The 19,145-nt window shown below is 37.2% G+C and overlaps 1 protein-coding gene across 1 annotated transcript; it reads right to left on the bottom strand.

Annotated features, from left to right (window-relative positions):
• Positions 1 to 138: 138 nt before the first annotated feature.
• On the bottom strand, positions 139 to 18,243 carry AUG5 (HAUS augmin-like complex subunit). The gene is made up of 10 exons (XM_089157953.1): positions 17,488 to 18,243; positions 16,655 to 17,197; positions 15,216 to 15,357; positions 14,881 to 15,057; positions 12,973 to 13,182; positions 12,051 to 12,236; positions 8,953 to 9,112; positions 2,735 to 2,930; positions 1,602 to 1,734; positions 139 to 1,213 (listed from the first exon to the last, which is right to left on the bottom strand). Exons 1-10 carry the CDS (start codon positions 18,009 to 18,011, stop codon positions 1,082 to 1,084), a joined length of 2,403 nt encoding a protein of 800 aa, XP_089014079.1. The 5' UTR covers positions 18,012 to 18,243; the 3' UTR covers positions 139 to 1,081.
• Between the last annotated feature and the right edge of the window lie 902 nt (positions 18,244 to 19,145).

Genomic DNA, 19,145 nt, shown 5'->3' with positions numbered 1-19,145 from the left:
CCCCAAGAGAAATGTAGTGAACTGTTGGAACCAAACACGTGGTGCTTGTTTGAGATCATGAATCACCTTGTTTAAGTTTAAGTGACATACATGATTGGGGTATTATAAATCGTTAAATCCCAGTGGTTGGACCATATATACTTCTTCATCCAACACTATGAAGAAAAGCATTGGTGACATTCAATTGATTTGTTCACCACAAGACTGGGATAATCAATTCTGTCAAATTAAATCACCTTTACTGGAGAGCAATCCAGTCTGCCCGCATGTCTGATGTGAAGTGTTTAAAGGAAAATTGCTAAAAGCCAATAGATATTTGCTCAGGTGAAACGCCCTCCATGATGAGGGAAAACTGCCTAAAAGGTATCTTTTAAGAGGGTAAATTCAATATGACGGAGGGACCCACTGTAATCAATGCGTTTACACAGCACAAAACCCATGTAAATCTTCTTGGGAGTGTTGATATCGTCTTAGCCTGGCTTTTGCAAAATTAAACGAGAGAGAGAGAGAGAGAGAGAGAGAGAGAGAGAGGGAGAGAGAAGCTCTATATTGCACAACAAACTAATTCCAATCAAAGCCAGTATCCAGATCACAGAGCTTATCTTTTTAGATTTAATCAGCTCAAAAGCTACAAGAAACCCACCCGTTTTCTGGAAGAGAGGCACCTTATGCTATATTACAAAATGAAAAAAGGACCTCCAGGTAGATAACTACATTATACAAGGGTCAAGTAGAGAAGAAAATGAGGTTAGCACAACACTGAAGTTGCGGAGACCCAACACCTTAATTTAATTTACTGCTTGGGGTTGGCCACGGCAAATCTCTTATCTTTACACAGGCCCAGCGGCATATAAACATGCAACCAATGCAAATGCCTGGATACAACGTTTTAACCATTGCAACCTTGTAACCAGCATGATGCTCAAGTACTCTTACCGCTGAGCTAGAGACTACCCACATGTGTATTCTGTGGTGCCAGGTTGCTTCAAACAACACTACCAATAATGTAATCTTTGAAATTGGCAAGCACATAACGCACTGATGTAAATGACCTTGTGATTAGCATTTGAAAGCAGAAGAGTCACAAAAGCTTCTTATCATAGAAAACCATTTGAAGTTGTTTAACACGATTGAGCCAAGCAGCCACATTTTGTCCATCAACAGTAACCCAGTCAACAACGGTAGCAGCTGGTTGCTCCCACCACTCATCCACCTGCACAAACCCCACAGAAATAAATAGAAGCTAGTGATTCGATTTATGCTGTCTGGAATTTGAACTCTTTGAGTAATAAACAATTTACAAGATCCTAATACAAAACAAATTCGAGCTGAAATTTGTCCAACGCGCCAGATTAATAAGTGAAACTGCAGAGGACAAACATGTGACAACATCCAAGATAGATCCAGACATCCGTGTTAAAAAAATAATTTGAAAAAAAAAAACACTTCAATGTGTTAATTCATGAGCCATACATAAAATAGGACAGACTCCACTCTCTGAGAAGATAAAACTTCACATGTTAATGATTGAATGCTTTTTCCAGGAAAATCAACGTACAGAAGTAATCAAGCATTTGTTTTGCAGGACCATTGTTACTTACCAAACCCCTCACACGTTTGCAGTCTTCTAGGCATTTCTGAGCATTCACAACAGCTGTCTTAAGTTCAGGCAACCATTCCTCCATGGTGGTCTTCTCTTGCTCAGCAGCTAAACTCAAACAAAAACTAGTTGTCCTGCATTGTTTTTGAAAATCAGACAAGTTTATTCCACGACAGAAAACTGCATACAACTCAACAGGCAAAGAAATCAGGTGATCAGGCAATCTTCCAATTGGCTGTCCCAAATTTCAAAAGGCTTTTGCTCACTTGTAGAAATTTCCACTCCAAAAGCACTCTCATAGCAGTATAAAGCCTGATCAAGGAATCATTCCCACTGCACAGTGAGTGGATTTTCCACTTCACCTCATACCCCTTTTTTTGGGTTTTTTTTGCTCTCTCTCTCTTTCTTTCTTTTTTTTTTTCTATTTTTTTTTTTTTTTTTTGGGGGGGGGAGAGGGGGACACTAAATTGGAAAATTCTAACATGATACGCCTGAGCAGGTCGATGATATTTTAGTTACTCACAGCCTAATGGACTTAACCCACATCGACCACATCTTTCCTCAACAGGGAAGAAAACGGAGAGATCACCTGCTGAAAAAATCAAGGTGGTCCCACTGGGCAACCCCAAGAAAGGTTTAAGTTGAAACTCCTCTACCTCATTCATGAACAAGACTTCACCAACATTTTCAGTACAAACATTGGAGACTCATTCTCAGGTAATAAAATGATTGGCCATCTAATAGGGTTTCTTAACTTCCTCTTGTACTAGGCTGGCTGCAGGGAGGAACTTTCCAGAGAGGATCAACCATACAACAGAAAATTCTCACATAAGTGGCCTTTGAATGAGTCAGTCCACTTAATAGATGTCAACCCAGAGGATTTCCATAGTCGAGACTGACTGCTACCCCTCAGCATGACTGAAATCGGAGTAATCACCTGGTGAAAAGACCAAGGGGAGCACTTGGAAACCCAAACAATGTTCAAGTGGAAAGTCATCTGCCTCATTTGTGAACAAAGATAACCAACACTGGCAACTTCAACAAAAATCATTTGAGATTCCTCTTTGCATATGAATTACCTTGTGGAATGTTAAGAACTAACATCAAAGTATTCAAACCAGAGCTTAAATTTACCTTTCATAATCTTGTTGTGCCCGATATGCATCGTTTAACAACTTATGGCCACTGTCAACAAGATCCCTTCGTATACGAACCAAATTAATTGCCTTGGATAATTCCTCCAGCACACTGGCTTCGGAACCCCGGAGCTTCAAACAAAATTCCAGGGACTCCAAAACTGAAGCTAATCCAGCATCAAAACCTTCCGAACCTAGTAGTAACACAAAATATTCATTGACTGAATAGGAAATAGGAATGTATTCAAATTCAAACAAAAGGAAGTTAATAATGTGAGTGTCAAACTTTATTCTATTAGTCCTTGACAAATTAAATAAAAGTCACAGATTAACAGGTCTGAAAGATTTCCTAGACTTAGGATTACAAACAGGTTCATTTCATTTGCATATACAGAAATATAAATTGTTAAATTATAAAAATGGTATAATATTGTCCAATTCATGGGGATAGGAAAATTTCTGGACTCCCTAAATGAGGGTTAGTAAAAATGAACCAGGTCACTTACCAAAAAATAATAATAAACCAGGTCATTCTTCTTACATTTTCATTAGTCAGGTGTGTTTCCCCTTTGATTACCATATATTTTTTATAAAAAGGAAAAAATACTGACATGCTTGCTTTTTCTTTGCGCCATATAAATATAGGTATAGAATAAAACAAGCTGCTGTAGTTTTGAAAATGGTTGGGGGTTCCATAGTGCAACAATTAGGTTGCTCCATTCTGACCATGCATGCGGTCACAGGTTCGAGTCTAGAAACAGCATGTCTATGAAGCAAGGGTAAGACTCTACGCATGATGACCTTCCTTAGACCCCCCACAGTGGTGGGAGCCTCTTGCACATGGTTGTCGGTACACCCTCACTTTGAAATGGATGTTCCAATGTCCCTCAATATTAAGAATGTATCTGAAACATTTAAATGCAGTAAACCTTGCTGCAGAACAAGTAATTATTGTGAATATTTATGAAAACAACTTATTATCACAAAAAGTTTGACTTAGGACCAAAAACAAGCAAGAGGTAGAATACCATAAAGTCGTCAGCTGCCTAGGCTCCCACATGCTTGGCAAAACCATGACTACTATGAAATCATCCATGATAAGTACAAACAAACAATGGCTTAAAGCTGATCCTTAATGTGACTCAATTAAGTGACCTCATAATTTTCTAAAATGACATACTTTTAATAACTTGCACCCCCAAGTCAATGAGATTGAACATGCTTGGCACATTGGTTAAGTACACTATGCCAAATGACTGGTCACGGTTCAAGTCCTGGAAACAGCATCTCTAGAAACAGGGATAAGGATGCGTACGTTTGACCATCCCCAGAACCTGCTAAACACGAGGGCCTCGTCCTAGGCATGTGCTTCTTTTTCATAATCCATGAGACCACATTTTGAGGGGGCACCTTAGTATTCAGCCCAAGTATCTAAGTAACAAAGACTACGATCCACCCCAAGGTTGGATGAAGAAAGCAATTCTATTAAATTATCACTGCAGCCAATGATTCTAGAGTTCTCAGTCCCATCAAATACACGAGTAAGACCTTCAGTTAGAACAACAAGATTTTCAGAATCTAGAGTGCTCATTATTGGCAAGGAATGATAACATGTAGGGTAGATTATTGAACAGAACTACACTCTACAGAGGAGAAAGTCACAGTGAGACCAGAACACATTAAGAAAAGGGGGAAAAAATGTGATACTTTGGAATCTAATGGCCACATAGAGGTGAAATTAGAATAGAATAGACATCTAAACAAGCTGTTTAGGCCCTCCAAATACCAAGCAGATCCAAAGTCTGATGGGTCTCCATCTGTTCAAATGAAAGAGGTGAAATTAGAATAGAATAGACATCTAAACAAGCTGTTTAGGCCCTCCAAATACCAAGCAGATCCAAAGTCTGATGGGTCTCCCACTGTTCATATGAAGAAGTCCCAGGGGTACATTGGGTTAAAGATTGGAGCCTATCCAGTGGCTACTAATTACATCAATAGAAGCAGAAATGATCGGTGGAATTTGACAGAATGATATAGAAGAAGACAGACAATTAAATCCTTGCTTCCCAACTGGGGTTGCACTTGTTTCACCACAAACTGCTTCATTGTAGAAGACATCAATTAACAGTTTAGAATCAAAATTTAGAGAAGACATTAAATAACTTATCATTAACAACAGAGGACCACTTTCTTTGTAGTGAGGATAACAACCCAAGGGCAGAATACTAAAGAAGAAAATAATAAAACACCATTTAAGACAAAAGGCAATAATATCCCAATCCCACGGTTCTCAACAATAACTCATAGACAAATCAAGAGTTAGACCTCTCTATAATTATATGAAGTGACTGCAGCATTCAGAATAGGGAAATGTGCATATAGTGGGATATCAAGACAACTAACAACAGAATGTAAAGTCTACAAGGTAGGAAGTTCCCAATGCAGCAACCACTAAAGATCTGCTGACTCAAATTAGAACAAACTTGCTAAAATAGCCTCCACTGGATATTCCAGGAGCACATAAAGATCTTAGTCACACTTATTGCCCCACACCATGGTCCATGTAAGATATAACTACGATTTCCAGATTACACAAGACCTGGTAAAAACAGAACCAGAATAACAATTAAAAATTAGTTAGGATCATTCTTTGTCAGTTTGTCCTCCTGCATTAGCCTGTACTGAATAAATTATTTTTCCGACTTTGGTCCACCAACCACTGTGCCAGAGCCTGCCCCTAATATTTACATCTTGAATGGACTTATTTATTTTGTGGAATGGGCAGGGAAAGTGCATAACAAAAATTGAGTCTTATTCAACTTATCAAACTTATGGTACCTACTCACTTCATTTTTAGTTCCTCTTGAGTAACAGACCTTTTCCCCTCAAAAAAGGTAAGAAGCTCCAAAGAACAACTTAAGAAGATAACTGTTGAAGTATATGCAAGTCTGGACTATTTTACTGTTCATGTTACTGTTCACGTGAACAGTAAAAACTGCATAGTTTCTATTTCTAATGTAGGAGTCTTGCTACATAAGTTTTGGGAGTTTTTAGAAAGCATAGCTTCTATTTTCAGAATTTTCTATTTTAGGAGCTAGGAAGTTACTAAAGTTGTAATTTTTTGTTTCCTTTTTCTAGAGGACAATTACTTGTCTCTCAAGTTGTATTAAATTCATTAGAAGCTATAAATAAAAGGGCTCTGTGATTCTAGACTCTTAAGCAAGAATTACAAGCCTCTTCTACTTGTTCTTCATCTCTCTTCTCTTCTTCTTCTTCTTCTTCTCTCTTTTCTTTGTTCTAGTTCAGCTGTTGTTTTGATTTATTTAATTCTTGTTTTCTAACATGGCATCAGAGCAAGTTTAATCAACTTAGGGATCGTTTTCTCTCTCTTGGCTGCCCAGTTTTTTTTCTTCTTTTTTTTCCTTTTTCTTATCTAGGGCAGCCCCAACCTTCGCTGCAGTAATTGTGCATGGCTGTCCTTCTTCTTTAACTTTTGAAGCACCAAGTATCTATGTATTAATACTACAAAAAGGCCCTAAGCTTTCTGGGGACATGTCTACCTATTTGATTCAACTGAGGCTGCTACTACCCTTTTTTTTTGTGCAAATCTGAAGTTCAATCTGCACTATACTGATGTCTTGGGATTCCTCTTGATTCTTGCAAAGATATGCCCATAATTCGGATTGCAAGACCTAAGTATTGTCTTCCATTGTTTGTGCTATAAGTTTAGTTGCAAGTCATATACTAGTAACCCCCTGTTTCATTGAATTTCTCTCTTCTGAAAAATTCTGCTGCTACCTTCTTGCTTTACTACTTCTTCCGTTGTTTATTTTAGAATCAAGTTTAGCCTTCTTTTTATCTAATACTTCTACAAAGACCTAGAGGACTATTTTTCCTTCATATCGAGATTTGTTAGAGTATCAAATCTAACGGAAGTTTTCTACTATGGTCCAAGATCTGATATTATTTGCTACTGCAACTACTGTTATTGCACTTCTTCTGAGTGGATTGCTGCAACGACTACTGCAATTTTGAGATTCCAAGCTGGTTCAATATTTCAGTAATTTTCTCCTGATCTAATTTGCTCCTACCCTATTTAAGGGTTAGTGGTGGTCCAGAATTTGTTTTCTTCCCCTGGTGAACAAGACTTTGTCCTGTGAGATGTTTTACTGCTACTTGATCAGCTTTATTGGTGAATAATACACTGCTCTGTGGCTGCTATTTTTCCTTCTTGGGTTTCTTTTGTGCTCATACTTTCAGATACTTGTCACTGATCATCATTAATTGTCCACGTGTAATGCTACACGTGAGGGGGAGAATGGTACCTTATCCTATATCTACTCAAGATGTGCTGATGGATATTATTTGAGAAGATCTTTGCCCTCAACTTATGGCATTCTACAACAATATCATTACCTATCTTTACCTATATTGCCCTTTTACCTACCTACTTGATTTGTAGTAACCCATACTACCTTACCTACTTGGTCTGCAACAACCTATACTGTCTTTTACCTTGCCTACTTGGTCTGCAGCAACTTATACTGTCTTTTACCTTGCCTACTTGGTCCGCAATAACACATATTGTCTTTTACCTTACCTACTTGATCCGCAGTAACCCATACTGTATTTTACCTACCTACTTGGTCCGTAGTAACCCATACTGTCTTTTACCTTACCTACTTGGTCCATAGTAACCCATATTGTCTTTTACCTTACCTACTTGGTCCGCAGTAACCCATACCGTCTTTTACCTTACCTACTTGGTTCGCAGTAACCTATACTGTCTTTTACTTTACCTACTTGGTTCACAGTAACTTGTATTGTCCTTTACCTACCTACTTGGTCCGTAGTATCCCATACTACCTTACCAAATTGGTCCACAATAATCAATATTGTCTTTTACCTACCCATAATTTACCTGTTACTTGCTTTCTTGTGAAGCATTTAGATGGACATTGGAGTTGCAATTTTGAAGATTTAGCGTGGATATTTCTCCCTACTACCGGCATTAAGTGGATAATGCTTTTTGCCTACCTACTACTTGCGTTCTTGTGAAGCATTTATATGGACTTTGGAGTTACAATTTTGAAGATCTAGTGTGGATATTTCTCCCTACTACCGGCATTATATGGATAGTGTCTTTGATAGTTTGATTCTGCTATACTTATGGACTTTGTTCGTCTTCAACATCGTCGATTGTTCTCAATATTGGATGGTTCTATTGACATGAAGAATTAAAGTTTTTTTTTAAGTTGGTGTTGATTATCTCCTGGGTGAAGTTTTCTCAGTGTTTATCGACATCTTCCATTGCTACACGATTCAAGATTGGTGCTACTTTTAAAGTTTATTCTTATTGTGCAAGCTGAAGTTTTCTTTGTGTACACTCCAGCTTAAGGGGGAGTGTTGAAGTATATGCAAGTCTGGAGACCTATAAATGCTCCTGTACGGAGAAGTGATATAATCCATATTGAAGGAACTAGAAGAGCTGGGGGTAGACCTAAGATAACCTTAGGAGAAGTGGTGAGAAAGGATGTATAGCTTAGGCCTTGTATCTAGCATGGCCTCGAACAGAACTGATTGGAGGGCAAGAATCCATATAGACGACTCCATTTAGTTGGGACAAGGTTTATTGTTGTTGTTGTTGTTGTTATTGTTGTAGTTCACAGTGAATGAGATGTACACTAAAATTTTCACTTAAACGCCTCACGCCTCAAAGCGCCTCGGGGGCGCCTCGTTGCTCATCGCCTCAATTAGCCTAAACCGCTTGCATAGTTTCTATTTCTAATATAGGAGTCTTGCTACATAAGTTTTGGGAGTTTTTAGAAAGCATAGTTTCTATTTTGGTGGTAGTTTCTATTTTCAGAATTTTCTATTTTAGGAGCTAGGAAGTTACTAAAGTTGTAATTTTTTGTTTCCTTTTTTTAGAGGACAATTACTTGTCTCTCAAGTTGTATTAGATTCATTAGAAGCTATAAATAAAAGGGTTCTATGATTCTAGACTCTTAAGCAAGAATCACAGGCCTCTTCTACTTGTTCTTCATCTCTCTTCTCTTCTTCTTCTTCTCTCTTTTTTTTGTTCTAGTTCAGCTGTTGTTTTGATTATTTAATTCTTGTTTTCTAACAATAACTTCAACTGAACTAGAAACAAAACCCACACCTAATACAGGATTTAGTAAATAATACGCAAAACCTAAACAATGCAGAAAAACTCACCAGCATAATGTTGAAGGGAACCAGAGATCCGGCATATAGACGGAATTGCTGATGGATCACCAGCTCCAGCTCTAGCAGTCAACAAAGCAGCATTTTTTTCTGCAGCAGCAACTGCTTCAGGTGCTGTAGATCCACTAGCACCCATGGATTCCAAGAGGGCCTGATTAAGAAGGATGGAACAGGTAAGAGCTATGCAACAACTAATTAAATCAAGTGTCCCACAAATCAAATTAGTTATAAATCCTCAATAAACCTAATTAAGATTTTCGAGAGACATAGGGCAAACTTCTTAGTTCTTATTGAGAATAAATAAGAAGCTATTAAGTTGGGAAGATGGTAATAAAGATAAGAGCAAATGCCAGATACAACCCCAAAATAGCAAACTTCATACACTGTCACCCCCATTTTAAGTTTCATAAACACACACACCAGGGAGTTAGACTTGCTTTGGACACATTAGTCCAATCCGTTAGTGATTTCCATTAAATCATCATTTGAGTTATTTTAATTCCAAAACTACCCCCAGTTATACATGGGATGAATATAATACCCTGCTGAAAATCCAAAATAAAAACACACCCCCCTACCCCGCATCACCTTCTTCCTCTCCATCATTCTTTAATTTTCCATGGACTGCAAAACTGAAACCCTACAGAATAACTTTGTTTCTGAGTGCACCTTGGTAAAGGTCAGGTAGAAAAGGTGGGTGATCTCTCCAACCCAGATTCTCCATTTGAGCCAAAGACCAAAGTGATGATGAGATAAATCGCTTTCCCCTGGCGATGGAGATAACCCGGTCACCCGAAAAACGTTATGGTTTCTTTGCCATTATTTCACCGTTAGTGGCCTACATTTTACAGCAACCAGCTGCCACGAGAAGAGGACCAAGAAGAAGGTGGACTATTAAAGAGAGAAAACAAGGTCCATCGCACTAATCAGGACAATTTGCAGAGCAAAGAGACAACCAATAGGGTAGTGGTTTGTTTCCACACAGGATCTACAATGCTCAGCATACCTGATCGGCATCAGCTTCCAGTTTCCACTCTTCTTCAGATTAGCTTCACGCTCTAAAACAGAAATCCTTCCTTTCAACCTTGTTTTCTTTTTCCACTTTCTAAATCCAGCACCCTTTGAGAACTTCAAAATTACCATAAACGAAGAAACATAAACCCCAGTTCATTTCCTGGAGCAAAGTTTCTAAATGCACCTCATGAGTAAATTCCTCCCACCACCTAAAGCATATGACCATTCTAATAGCACAAATCTAAACAGAAATTTTCATTTGTACTACTTTGTCAGTCCCCTATCACAGCATCCACAGTTGCATTACTGAACCCCTTTGGTTCTTGATCAAGTCAAAGCAAAACTAAAGTTCTAACCCTCTAGAAACTTAAGCAATCCATGTAAACCACCGTTTTACTTTGCAAATTCCTAACCAAAAGAAGAACACTTCTAATTGGAAGATAACTGGATATTCCAATTTGGATTTCGGAAGAAAGAAGAATGTAAAAGTAATTCTCAGATTTTGAACTTTTTCTGATCAGGACTCTCACTTTCTCTCCAATTTCCAGTCCACTACAAAATATATGGAAGGTATTGGGACAATTAGATACAAATTCTGTGATTCATAACAGTGCAACCTTGCAACAACTAGTCTCAGTGCAGCTTCACAACATTGATGGAGAAAACCTAGGTAGACAAATTAGGTTTCAACTATGAGGAGGAGAGTAATAAAAGATGGAAAAGAGACCAAAGAATTTAGAAGGGGCATAATGGTCTATTAATTTTTAATCTTCACAGTCCTATAGAAGGGCATATGGAATTCTCATCTTTAGTACTAAAGTTCTAACATAACATGGGAAGTGCTTATTAAACTCACAATGGGATGTTAGCAAGCAAAAGGTGCCTTTTTGGGGTGTCTTATCATTTGCCGTAAAAATAAAGCAACGCCCAGCTATATTATTTTAAACTACGAGGATTAAATAGAAAAAATCTCTCTCTACCAAATTGTGAACAATCCCAGAATCTGTAACCAGTATTAGACAAGGAGAAGAAAAGACAGAATAATGGAAAAAGGACTGTGGCAGAATGTGTGTGCTATCATAACAGCCAACCCCTTATGTATATTAACTCAAAAAGGAATCACAAAAGGAATACACTCCTACTATTTAAGCCTAAATCCTAGTAGAAACTCACTCAGACTAGGAAACTAATAACTGAAGACCTAAAGCAATATACAGACCACAATAAGGCCAATCCCATGTTGAACTCCCACTATAGTGTTACATCATATCCATTTCTCTAACACAAATAAAGAAAGACTCTAAGCATAAGGATATAATCCAAAAATAATCATTCTCCATAAATCATGATATCATAGAAAATGATTCAAGACGGGAGAAGTCTGTAAACAAGGATAGATATTCATAGACCATAAGATATCCTAGGAGGATTCTTCATTGGCATTTGTGGCATTTGAGCAAACTTGAAAACCTTTAGATAGTCTATGTGCACAATGTACGGTCTCCTACAAGAGATCCACCGGGTGGTGGTACACCAAAATACAGGCCATGTCAATGACTCAATATTATGCACGGCTGTCATTGCGAAAAGGTTATGCCCACCAAGGAATGTAATTTATGACTGTAAACAATATAACTACAATAATTTTATATTAATTGCAGACAACATAGAAGCCCCATCAATGCAAGATGATATAATAACACTAACAGTGACCTGATATGAAACAACCAACATATAATAAACAAAGCATAGGATATGGTATAAGCATATTATCAAAATAAAACATGAAAAACCTATAATCAATAACCTCAGTACATCAACTAGGCATATTATCACCTTTTATCCAAGAAAGAGCCTGGACACCAAGGTGCCAGGCAATTCCTTGACAAATACAAAATTGTATCCATGATAGACTTTGCATAGTGGAAATGATGGACAGAATAACTATCCCTTGATATTCAAAATCATAAACCCATCCACCCAAAAACTAAAAAACAAAAGGTCAACACACCCAGAAAGCTTTGAACACCTAACCAGCTACATCAACCACAAACAGTACTCATACTATGACCAACCTGTGGAGTTGATGGCAACATGTAAAGGCTATTGTCAGGACTTTGATAGAAGGCAGAGACTTCCTTTTCGATAAGATCCTTTGCACTGTTCGCCATCTCCACAACAACTGAGCAAGCTGGAATAATGGTGCTTGATGCATACTCCCTTGCAGCTAGTGGCTGCTGATTCCAGAAGGCAGCAACATCCTACACAGTACAACGTGATCAAAGAAGAGATTTCTTTAATTAGAAAAAAAAAATAAAGTGTGTTTTCCTATTGATAACAAAAGAATATGAAAATACTAAAAAAATTAGAAGAACCATATAACATCATGGAAAGTTGCATTTAACATAAGCAAATACTTTCTGGGCAAAACATGCCAATAGGGAAGCCCACAGGATGTCACTAATACATTAACAGAATTCTTATTTCCCTAGTTCCATATTATCAACTAAATAGGAGGAGAACCACGACAAAAATCTTGAACGGGTGTATAACAAGATGAGGTGATGCTTCATGAGCAAGTTTGAACATCTCAGGAACCATAGAACTTCTTGCTTCTAACCAGCACCTTGTACAAATTAGAACTGATATGCAACCCACAGTTGAATAGTATATTTTTGAAAATACATAGCTAGTTACTAGAGAACAACTTCTCTTCTGAAATCTACAGGAACTAACTAAAGCACAATTGTAGTCAGCAAATGTAAAATGATCTCAGAGGTGGAGAAGAGACCCACATAAAGGACTGACATGCATGATAACTTTACAAAACAGAGTCACCAATTAAGCCTGCATGACATGAAACTAAGTGGTTACTTAGTTCTCAGTGCTTTTATTAACAAAAAGTGAAATTAACAATTTAAGCCAGCATCAGGTTCCTCCCCCTTCCCCAACCCATCCCCCTGTATAAGCTAAATAAATATGAGAAAGTCATCTTACCTTGTTAGCCCTTAATAAAGCACTATAGATAGATTCTAGCTCTGATCTTCGTGCATCAAACTCTTCAATTTTTTTCCATTTCTTCTTTAACGAATCTTCAGCCTCTTTCCATTCTGCACACAATCTATTTAAGCGCTGTACTTCAGATGTCAATGTATTTAAGCTAGCCCGCAATCCAGCTGCCTCCCTCTCCTTGGCCCAAACCTCCAACTACAAAAGGGAAGTGAGAGGATCATTTGATGAGAATTATTAATTGTTTCTTTGAATCATTATGACAGGGAATATATATTGCTCACAAAACCTGCAAAGCAAGCAGCATGAAGACCAGGAAGAGAACATCATGAACTCAAATAATTCTTTAGTATAAGTCTATCTTCAACAAATGTCATGGTGATAATCATAAAAATACCAATTAATTAGATAAAATACAATCTTCTCAGTCAAGGGTAAATTTTGTGTAATTGGTAAAGGAGCCAATATGCACTACTAAATCAATATTAAACATGGTTATTACCGAAGCCTCTGACCCAGTGAATGCATCCATTCTCACTTCCTTTTCTTTGTTCAACTATAGTATTCAAAAAACAACATGATTTTCAAGGAAATTAATCAACATTTACAGCTACAAGGGTTGATAAATCATTGTTTAGATCTGCCCAGAAAGATGGATATTAATCGAGAGCTTAACTGCAAATGAGAAATAATCCAGCTACAAATTCAGTAGAGCAACTAAAACAATAGAACATACGAGCTCGCCAGAGACCCATAAGAATACCTAAAAAGCTAGAGCATATAATCTTGCCAAATATCCTGTAGAAAAACTACAAAAGTGGAACATCTAACCTGTTCAAAATTTGCAAAACAACACAGACCATATGTCATTAGAGATGAAAAGCCCAACAAAGATTTGAAGAAAATATAAGAAAACCCAAATACACGGACATACAGGTTATCGTTTAAATGCAAAATATAAATTAACAACCCATATCGTACGTGGTTGAATCTGAATGTATTTTCACATATCTAAACATGCTTTAAGTATGAGTTCACATACATGAAAAGCAATATGCATGACAAATTAATACACGACTAAAACATAAGCATATACGAAAAAGTGTCAAATCTCAAATACAATTCAAGTGCAACTATACTAGAATGATCTAAATGACAACTTTGATAGGATAATAAGAAAAACAAACCCAAAAAAAAAAAAATTACCATACACTTTTTTACACTTCTATGCAGTCCCACAATATTCAACATGTATCTATTCCATCACCATAAAATACATTTATTATATACTTTCTTTAGATTTTTGGTGTAGGAAAGGAGATTTTTTTCAACTATAAAAAATATTGACATTACTCCAAAAAAAAATTAAGAAAATCGATGTCGTGAGTTCATAGCTCGACCAATGGTGTCCAACATATATTAATTTTAACACCGTTGAATAAGTACTGATCATAGATTTTCCAACAAAAAAAAGTCTGTTCTAAAATACTCAATACCCCCCTCTCACAAGGTTTCCTGTTTTGGTGGAAATCTCAATCGAGATTACCAAGATTTCCACAAGACTTTACTTGTCTTCTTTCTTTTTTCACTTAAGCCCCTCTATTTCGAGATTTTGATTGAGATCTGGTACAAACAAATTTCAACCTCCCCCCCCAAATTCTCGTTTCGGTAGGGTCAGAATTCTCAAAATTTATCACAAGATTTCAAGCCATGTGTATAGATGACAAATTACAACTTCCAAGATAGAAATATCATTAAGCTTCTCATGTGTAAGAATATCAGATTCAGAGTCCTCATACAAATTAAAATAAAAAGGACTTCCAAGTGCAACCAAGCAGTTATTAGATGATATCCAAGAAAAACTACTAGCAGCAAATTGGCATGATTGTATGGTACCTCAAACTGCCTGGGACTTGCCACACTTTGTGATGTGCCTCGAGCTGCAAATCCATGTGTCAAAGTAGCATCACCATTTCCATTCAGACGTTTTATGAGCTTCTGACATAAATTCCGTGCCTCTGCAGCTTTATTAAGTGCATCTTCAGTAGCCACAAACTGTTGGACATGTGCTTTCTGTAAGAGAAAAGATTTACCACATATTAACCTCCCACATACATTGTTTTAGAGTATTTCTTCTTCTGAGGACTACTACTTAATCCCTTAAATTATCCATATAGAAAGAGGAAAGATATAATATCCAAAAGCTACAAAATTGGTCAAGAAAAGGAAACCTGTCTTTCAAGAAGCTGTTTATGAGTCCCTTTTGTGGGGATGCCATCTCCCACCTTCCCATGTTCATACAATTGGAATTGCAGAGGTGAGTTGACATCAGGAGAAGCAGCATCTGTCAATCTATTGTTTTCAAACTTATATCTGGAACAGAAGACAACCATCATGATTAATTGATGTTCCTTTACAAGGCATATTGAAAAGTACATGAAGATCATAGGGCGGGTTAAAAATTCTAGCCAACAGAACAACCATAATAAAAGGTAGAGAATAAGTGCAGCTCAGTGTGCACGTTAGTGTCCAAAATGGGAATTTGTGGATGTGGCCACACAAAATTGACACCATCTTTCTAGACAATTCTGGAAAAAGATGATCGCTAGATTTGACATATGGGAAGGAGGACCCCATCTTTTGTCAGAGGTGGGAACAGATAGGAGTTATTTTTACCCTTTTATTCTCCCTTCTTTGGGTTGGGTTTTGGGTTAGGGGAGGGAGATGAAGGGAGGTTGGTAATTCGAAATTGAGAAGTTGGAGCAGAGTATGTTATCCAATGTAAATCAAAAGACGACACATAAATAAAGTGGAAAATTTTGAAAATGAAGTCCCACTGCACAGCAAGGAGAGCCTTAGCTGAAAAGCCTTGGGAAACAAAAAGGAAATCAAGGATAATCCCTTAATGAATATATCTAAACAGGGATAGGAATAGAAATAATTAAAATAGAAGGATGAAGATTATGATATGCCTCCTACAATTTACACATCTCTCTAATTTGCTCCAGTTTCATGTAAAGGATGATTGGTCAACAAATCAAGAAATGATCAAATTATCCTCTACATGAATCTAGTGCCACTCTACTCTAAATGACCTTCAGCTGATTCATGCAGGTGACTTTTCAGCATAATGAGCCTGTATCTTTAACAAGCTTCAAGACATAACTGGTATAGGAACATTTGAAGTATACACAAAGACACTTAAAATTTAATTAGATTCAGAAGCTTGAAAGTGGGGGAGAAAGCATAAATTTCAGAGCTGCTATCGATTAGAAGGAACTTCATGTAATTCACATGGAAGAAAGAAAAAAAAGCTATTAATGTATGCAAGCTTCAACACATAACCGGTATAGGAACATTTGAAGTATACAAAAGACACTTAAAATTTTATTAGATTCAGAAGCTTGAAAGTGGGGGAGAAAGCAGAAATTTCAGAGCTGCAATCGATTAGAAGGAACCTCATGTAATTCACATGGGAAAAAAAAACACATAATAATGAAGAAAAAAAAAGCTATTAATGTTTCTTTTCCCCCCTTTTTTATCATGTGGGAAATGCAAGGGGCAATAAATTATAACTGCTGGATAAACCAATTTAAGAATAACAAAGAAGCATGTATACAAACTGTAACAGATGAACAAACCAATGAAGAATGACAAAGAAACATGAAACCTTAAGAGTTCAGCGTCGGCTTTGACATCAATCTTCTCTATTTCTCTACTAATCAGTGTTTTCAGACGTGAAGTGTAAGTGGTAATTGCCTGAAGCAGTTGAGGAGGATTCTTGAGGCAATTCAAAACAACAGCCTTAACATCGGCTGGTATTTCCCCATCAAAATCAATACTTAACTTGGCAGCTTCTAAATGAGGATTCAGATGAATGCCACTCCCATCATAAGCTGGGAAAGAATTACGTATTCTGTCAATCATATGATCAGCAAGCAATTCACACACCTTCCGGACATCCCTTTCCCGAGTAGTTTCAATGAGAATGACATCATCCAAAGAATTACTTCCCTTGACAGTAGAGTACACTGCCTCTTTATCACCTTTCAAATGGAAATCATCAGCTACGTCAGCAGCAGAATTAACACTGGACCTCTGAGCATCTCTAGCTTGATTAACGTAGTGTTGAAGACGTTTCTGATACTCTGAAACTATTCTAGTAGCTTCATCGCACTGTTGATCATAAGCCTCCAACATTACTTGTTTGTGCCTGCCCATCAGAAATGATGATGATAAACAAAAATAAATATCAAAGAACAGGTCTAACAATTTCCTCCTCTATACGAAGAACTTGAATAACACTGCAAGCTTTAACCCTCCGATGCATAACGACTAAGACATACTTGCTTAATAGTGTGAGCATACTGAACTCCAGTAGAGCTACTGCATTTGTAATTTTAAGCATGCAAAAAATGGGCACTTGCAGGATGAAATACCAAAAATAGCAGTGAAGAAATTAACAAGAGAGGAAGACAAATTAATGGTTTTCAGGTAGCCAACCTATAATTGGACCTCTCGTCAAGCTTCCGTTTGCGCTCGGCTTCCTCCCTAGAGACCTCAAGCATTCGAGCTCTCAACTCCTTACGTTGCCGCCGGACAATATGCCTCAATCTCTCCAACTCTTTCTCTGCGGATTCCCTCTCTCTCAAAGCAATCTGCCTGCTCTCCGAAGAACCATCCGAACCCATTCCTCTATCAAACCCTAACTTCACCTTATCCTTCTCCTTCCTCCTCCCCTTACTCCTTCTTTCATCATTCGGTTTCTCCGAATCCACCAAACCACCATCGCTGCTTCCATGTACAAGTATATTGCGGCGAATTTTCTCTACTGTCTTCTCCGATTTAACTCTCTGCAACAAGAAATTCCACACAGGAACCATATTGCCACGGTAAACCTTTCGCATAGAATCGATTGAAGGCAGCATTGCCTTGTTGGAAGAGAAGTATGGACCTTGTGGACGATACCCCATTTCCTGCTGAAGCCACTCCAAGATGGCCTCAGGTGAGCCGCCTGAGCTCTGCATTTGTGCCGAAGTGTTGTGATAACTGATAACTATAATGTGTAGAAGCTCCTCGATTGATTGCAGATCTGAAGTCTGAGAATGGATAGAACGATCATCTCGGAGTCGAAAATAGAAATTGAAAATAGATTCGGAATAGAATCTTTCTTCTCTTTTGGTAGCGTGTGCGAATTGCGATGGGGAGGACCGTTGTTGCAGGATGGATAGAATTGCCTGCGGCCGCCGGTGAGGCACGATCTACCTTTTAGCTTTTTTTTAATAATTTATTTTTTATAAATAAAAAAGGTAAATTTTCAAAATTTTCTGGTGGGGTGTTTGGTACCAGCACTACAGTATTATTTTTTCGTTTTATTTATTTATTTATTTTATATATTTTTATTAGATATATTTGTATAATTTGCCATTGAAAACATTTTCGACACTATTTATTATAGGGATATTGTTGAAAAAACCAATGATTTAATTGTTTTATAGGTGAGGGGCATTCGTGTTCATTAACAATTAAAATTGTGAGGGTACTTATGTCTTAACATATTTTAAAATTTGAAAATTTAACCGTAAAACTATCAAAAAGTAAATCTAGGTTTTCTATAATTTTTCAAATTCATGGTGTGGGTAACATGTAATATTGACCATATAAATGGGAAGACTGAAGTTTATGCCCAACTTAAGTGATCACCATGAAAATAACTCTTTATACACCAATAAAGCCTGCTCGTAGACTTCCTTCACTTGTTTATAATCATATTGAAACAAGACTGAATACCTAATCCAAAACCAAACCAAATGATTGGAACCAAACCAGGCCAATAAATAAAGTTAGACCAATTAGGGTTTCAACGCCTGAGTTTTCTATTTGGTTTTGATGTCATTTTGGTTCTAACTCAAGACCCATTGGTTTTTTTTTTTTTTTTTTCATTTTATTATAGTTCATTAAAAGTAACTAATTGTGTTTATCTATTAAGGCTAAGTCTTCATTGATAAGTTACACAAGTAAGGTGAAAAACACTGTTTGAAAGTGAGAACTCGACTAATTGGGATTTTTCATTACTTGTTTACTTAACAGTGTTTCTAACTGCAAGATGGACATTTGAATATATAGAAGTTACTGGGAATTAAAAAAATAAATAATAGAAC

Source organism: Hakea prostrata, chromosome 6, assembly GCF_041222555.1.
Source record: "Hakea prostrata isolate BN-2017 chromosome 6, UWA_Hpros_2, whole genome shotgun sequence".
NCBI classification, from domain to species: domain Eukaryota; kingdom Viridiplantae; phylum Streptophyta; class Magnoliopsida; order Proteales; family Proteaceae; genus Hakea; species Hakea prostrata.
Note: the sequence above shows the minus strand (reverse complement) of the source record. Positions and strands in the feature narration are given on the sequence as shown.

Bases quoted from the DNA above. Each gene is read 5' to 3' on its own strand.
- AUG5 (XM_089157953.1), bottom strand. From the start codon at position 18,011: ATGCAGAGCTCAGGCGGCTCACCTGAGGCCATCTTGGAGTGGCTTCAG. The intron at 9,113-12,050 runs GTTGGTCATAGT...CTTCTTAATCAG, and splicing joins TGTTGCCATCAACTCCACAG to GCCCTCTTGGAATCCATGGG. The intron at 1,214-1,601 runs GTAAGTAACAAT...GGGTTTGTGCAG, and splicing joins GCAAACGTGTGAGGGGTTTG to GTGGATGAGTGGTGGGAGCA.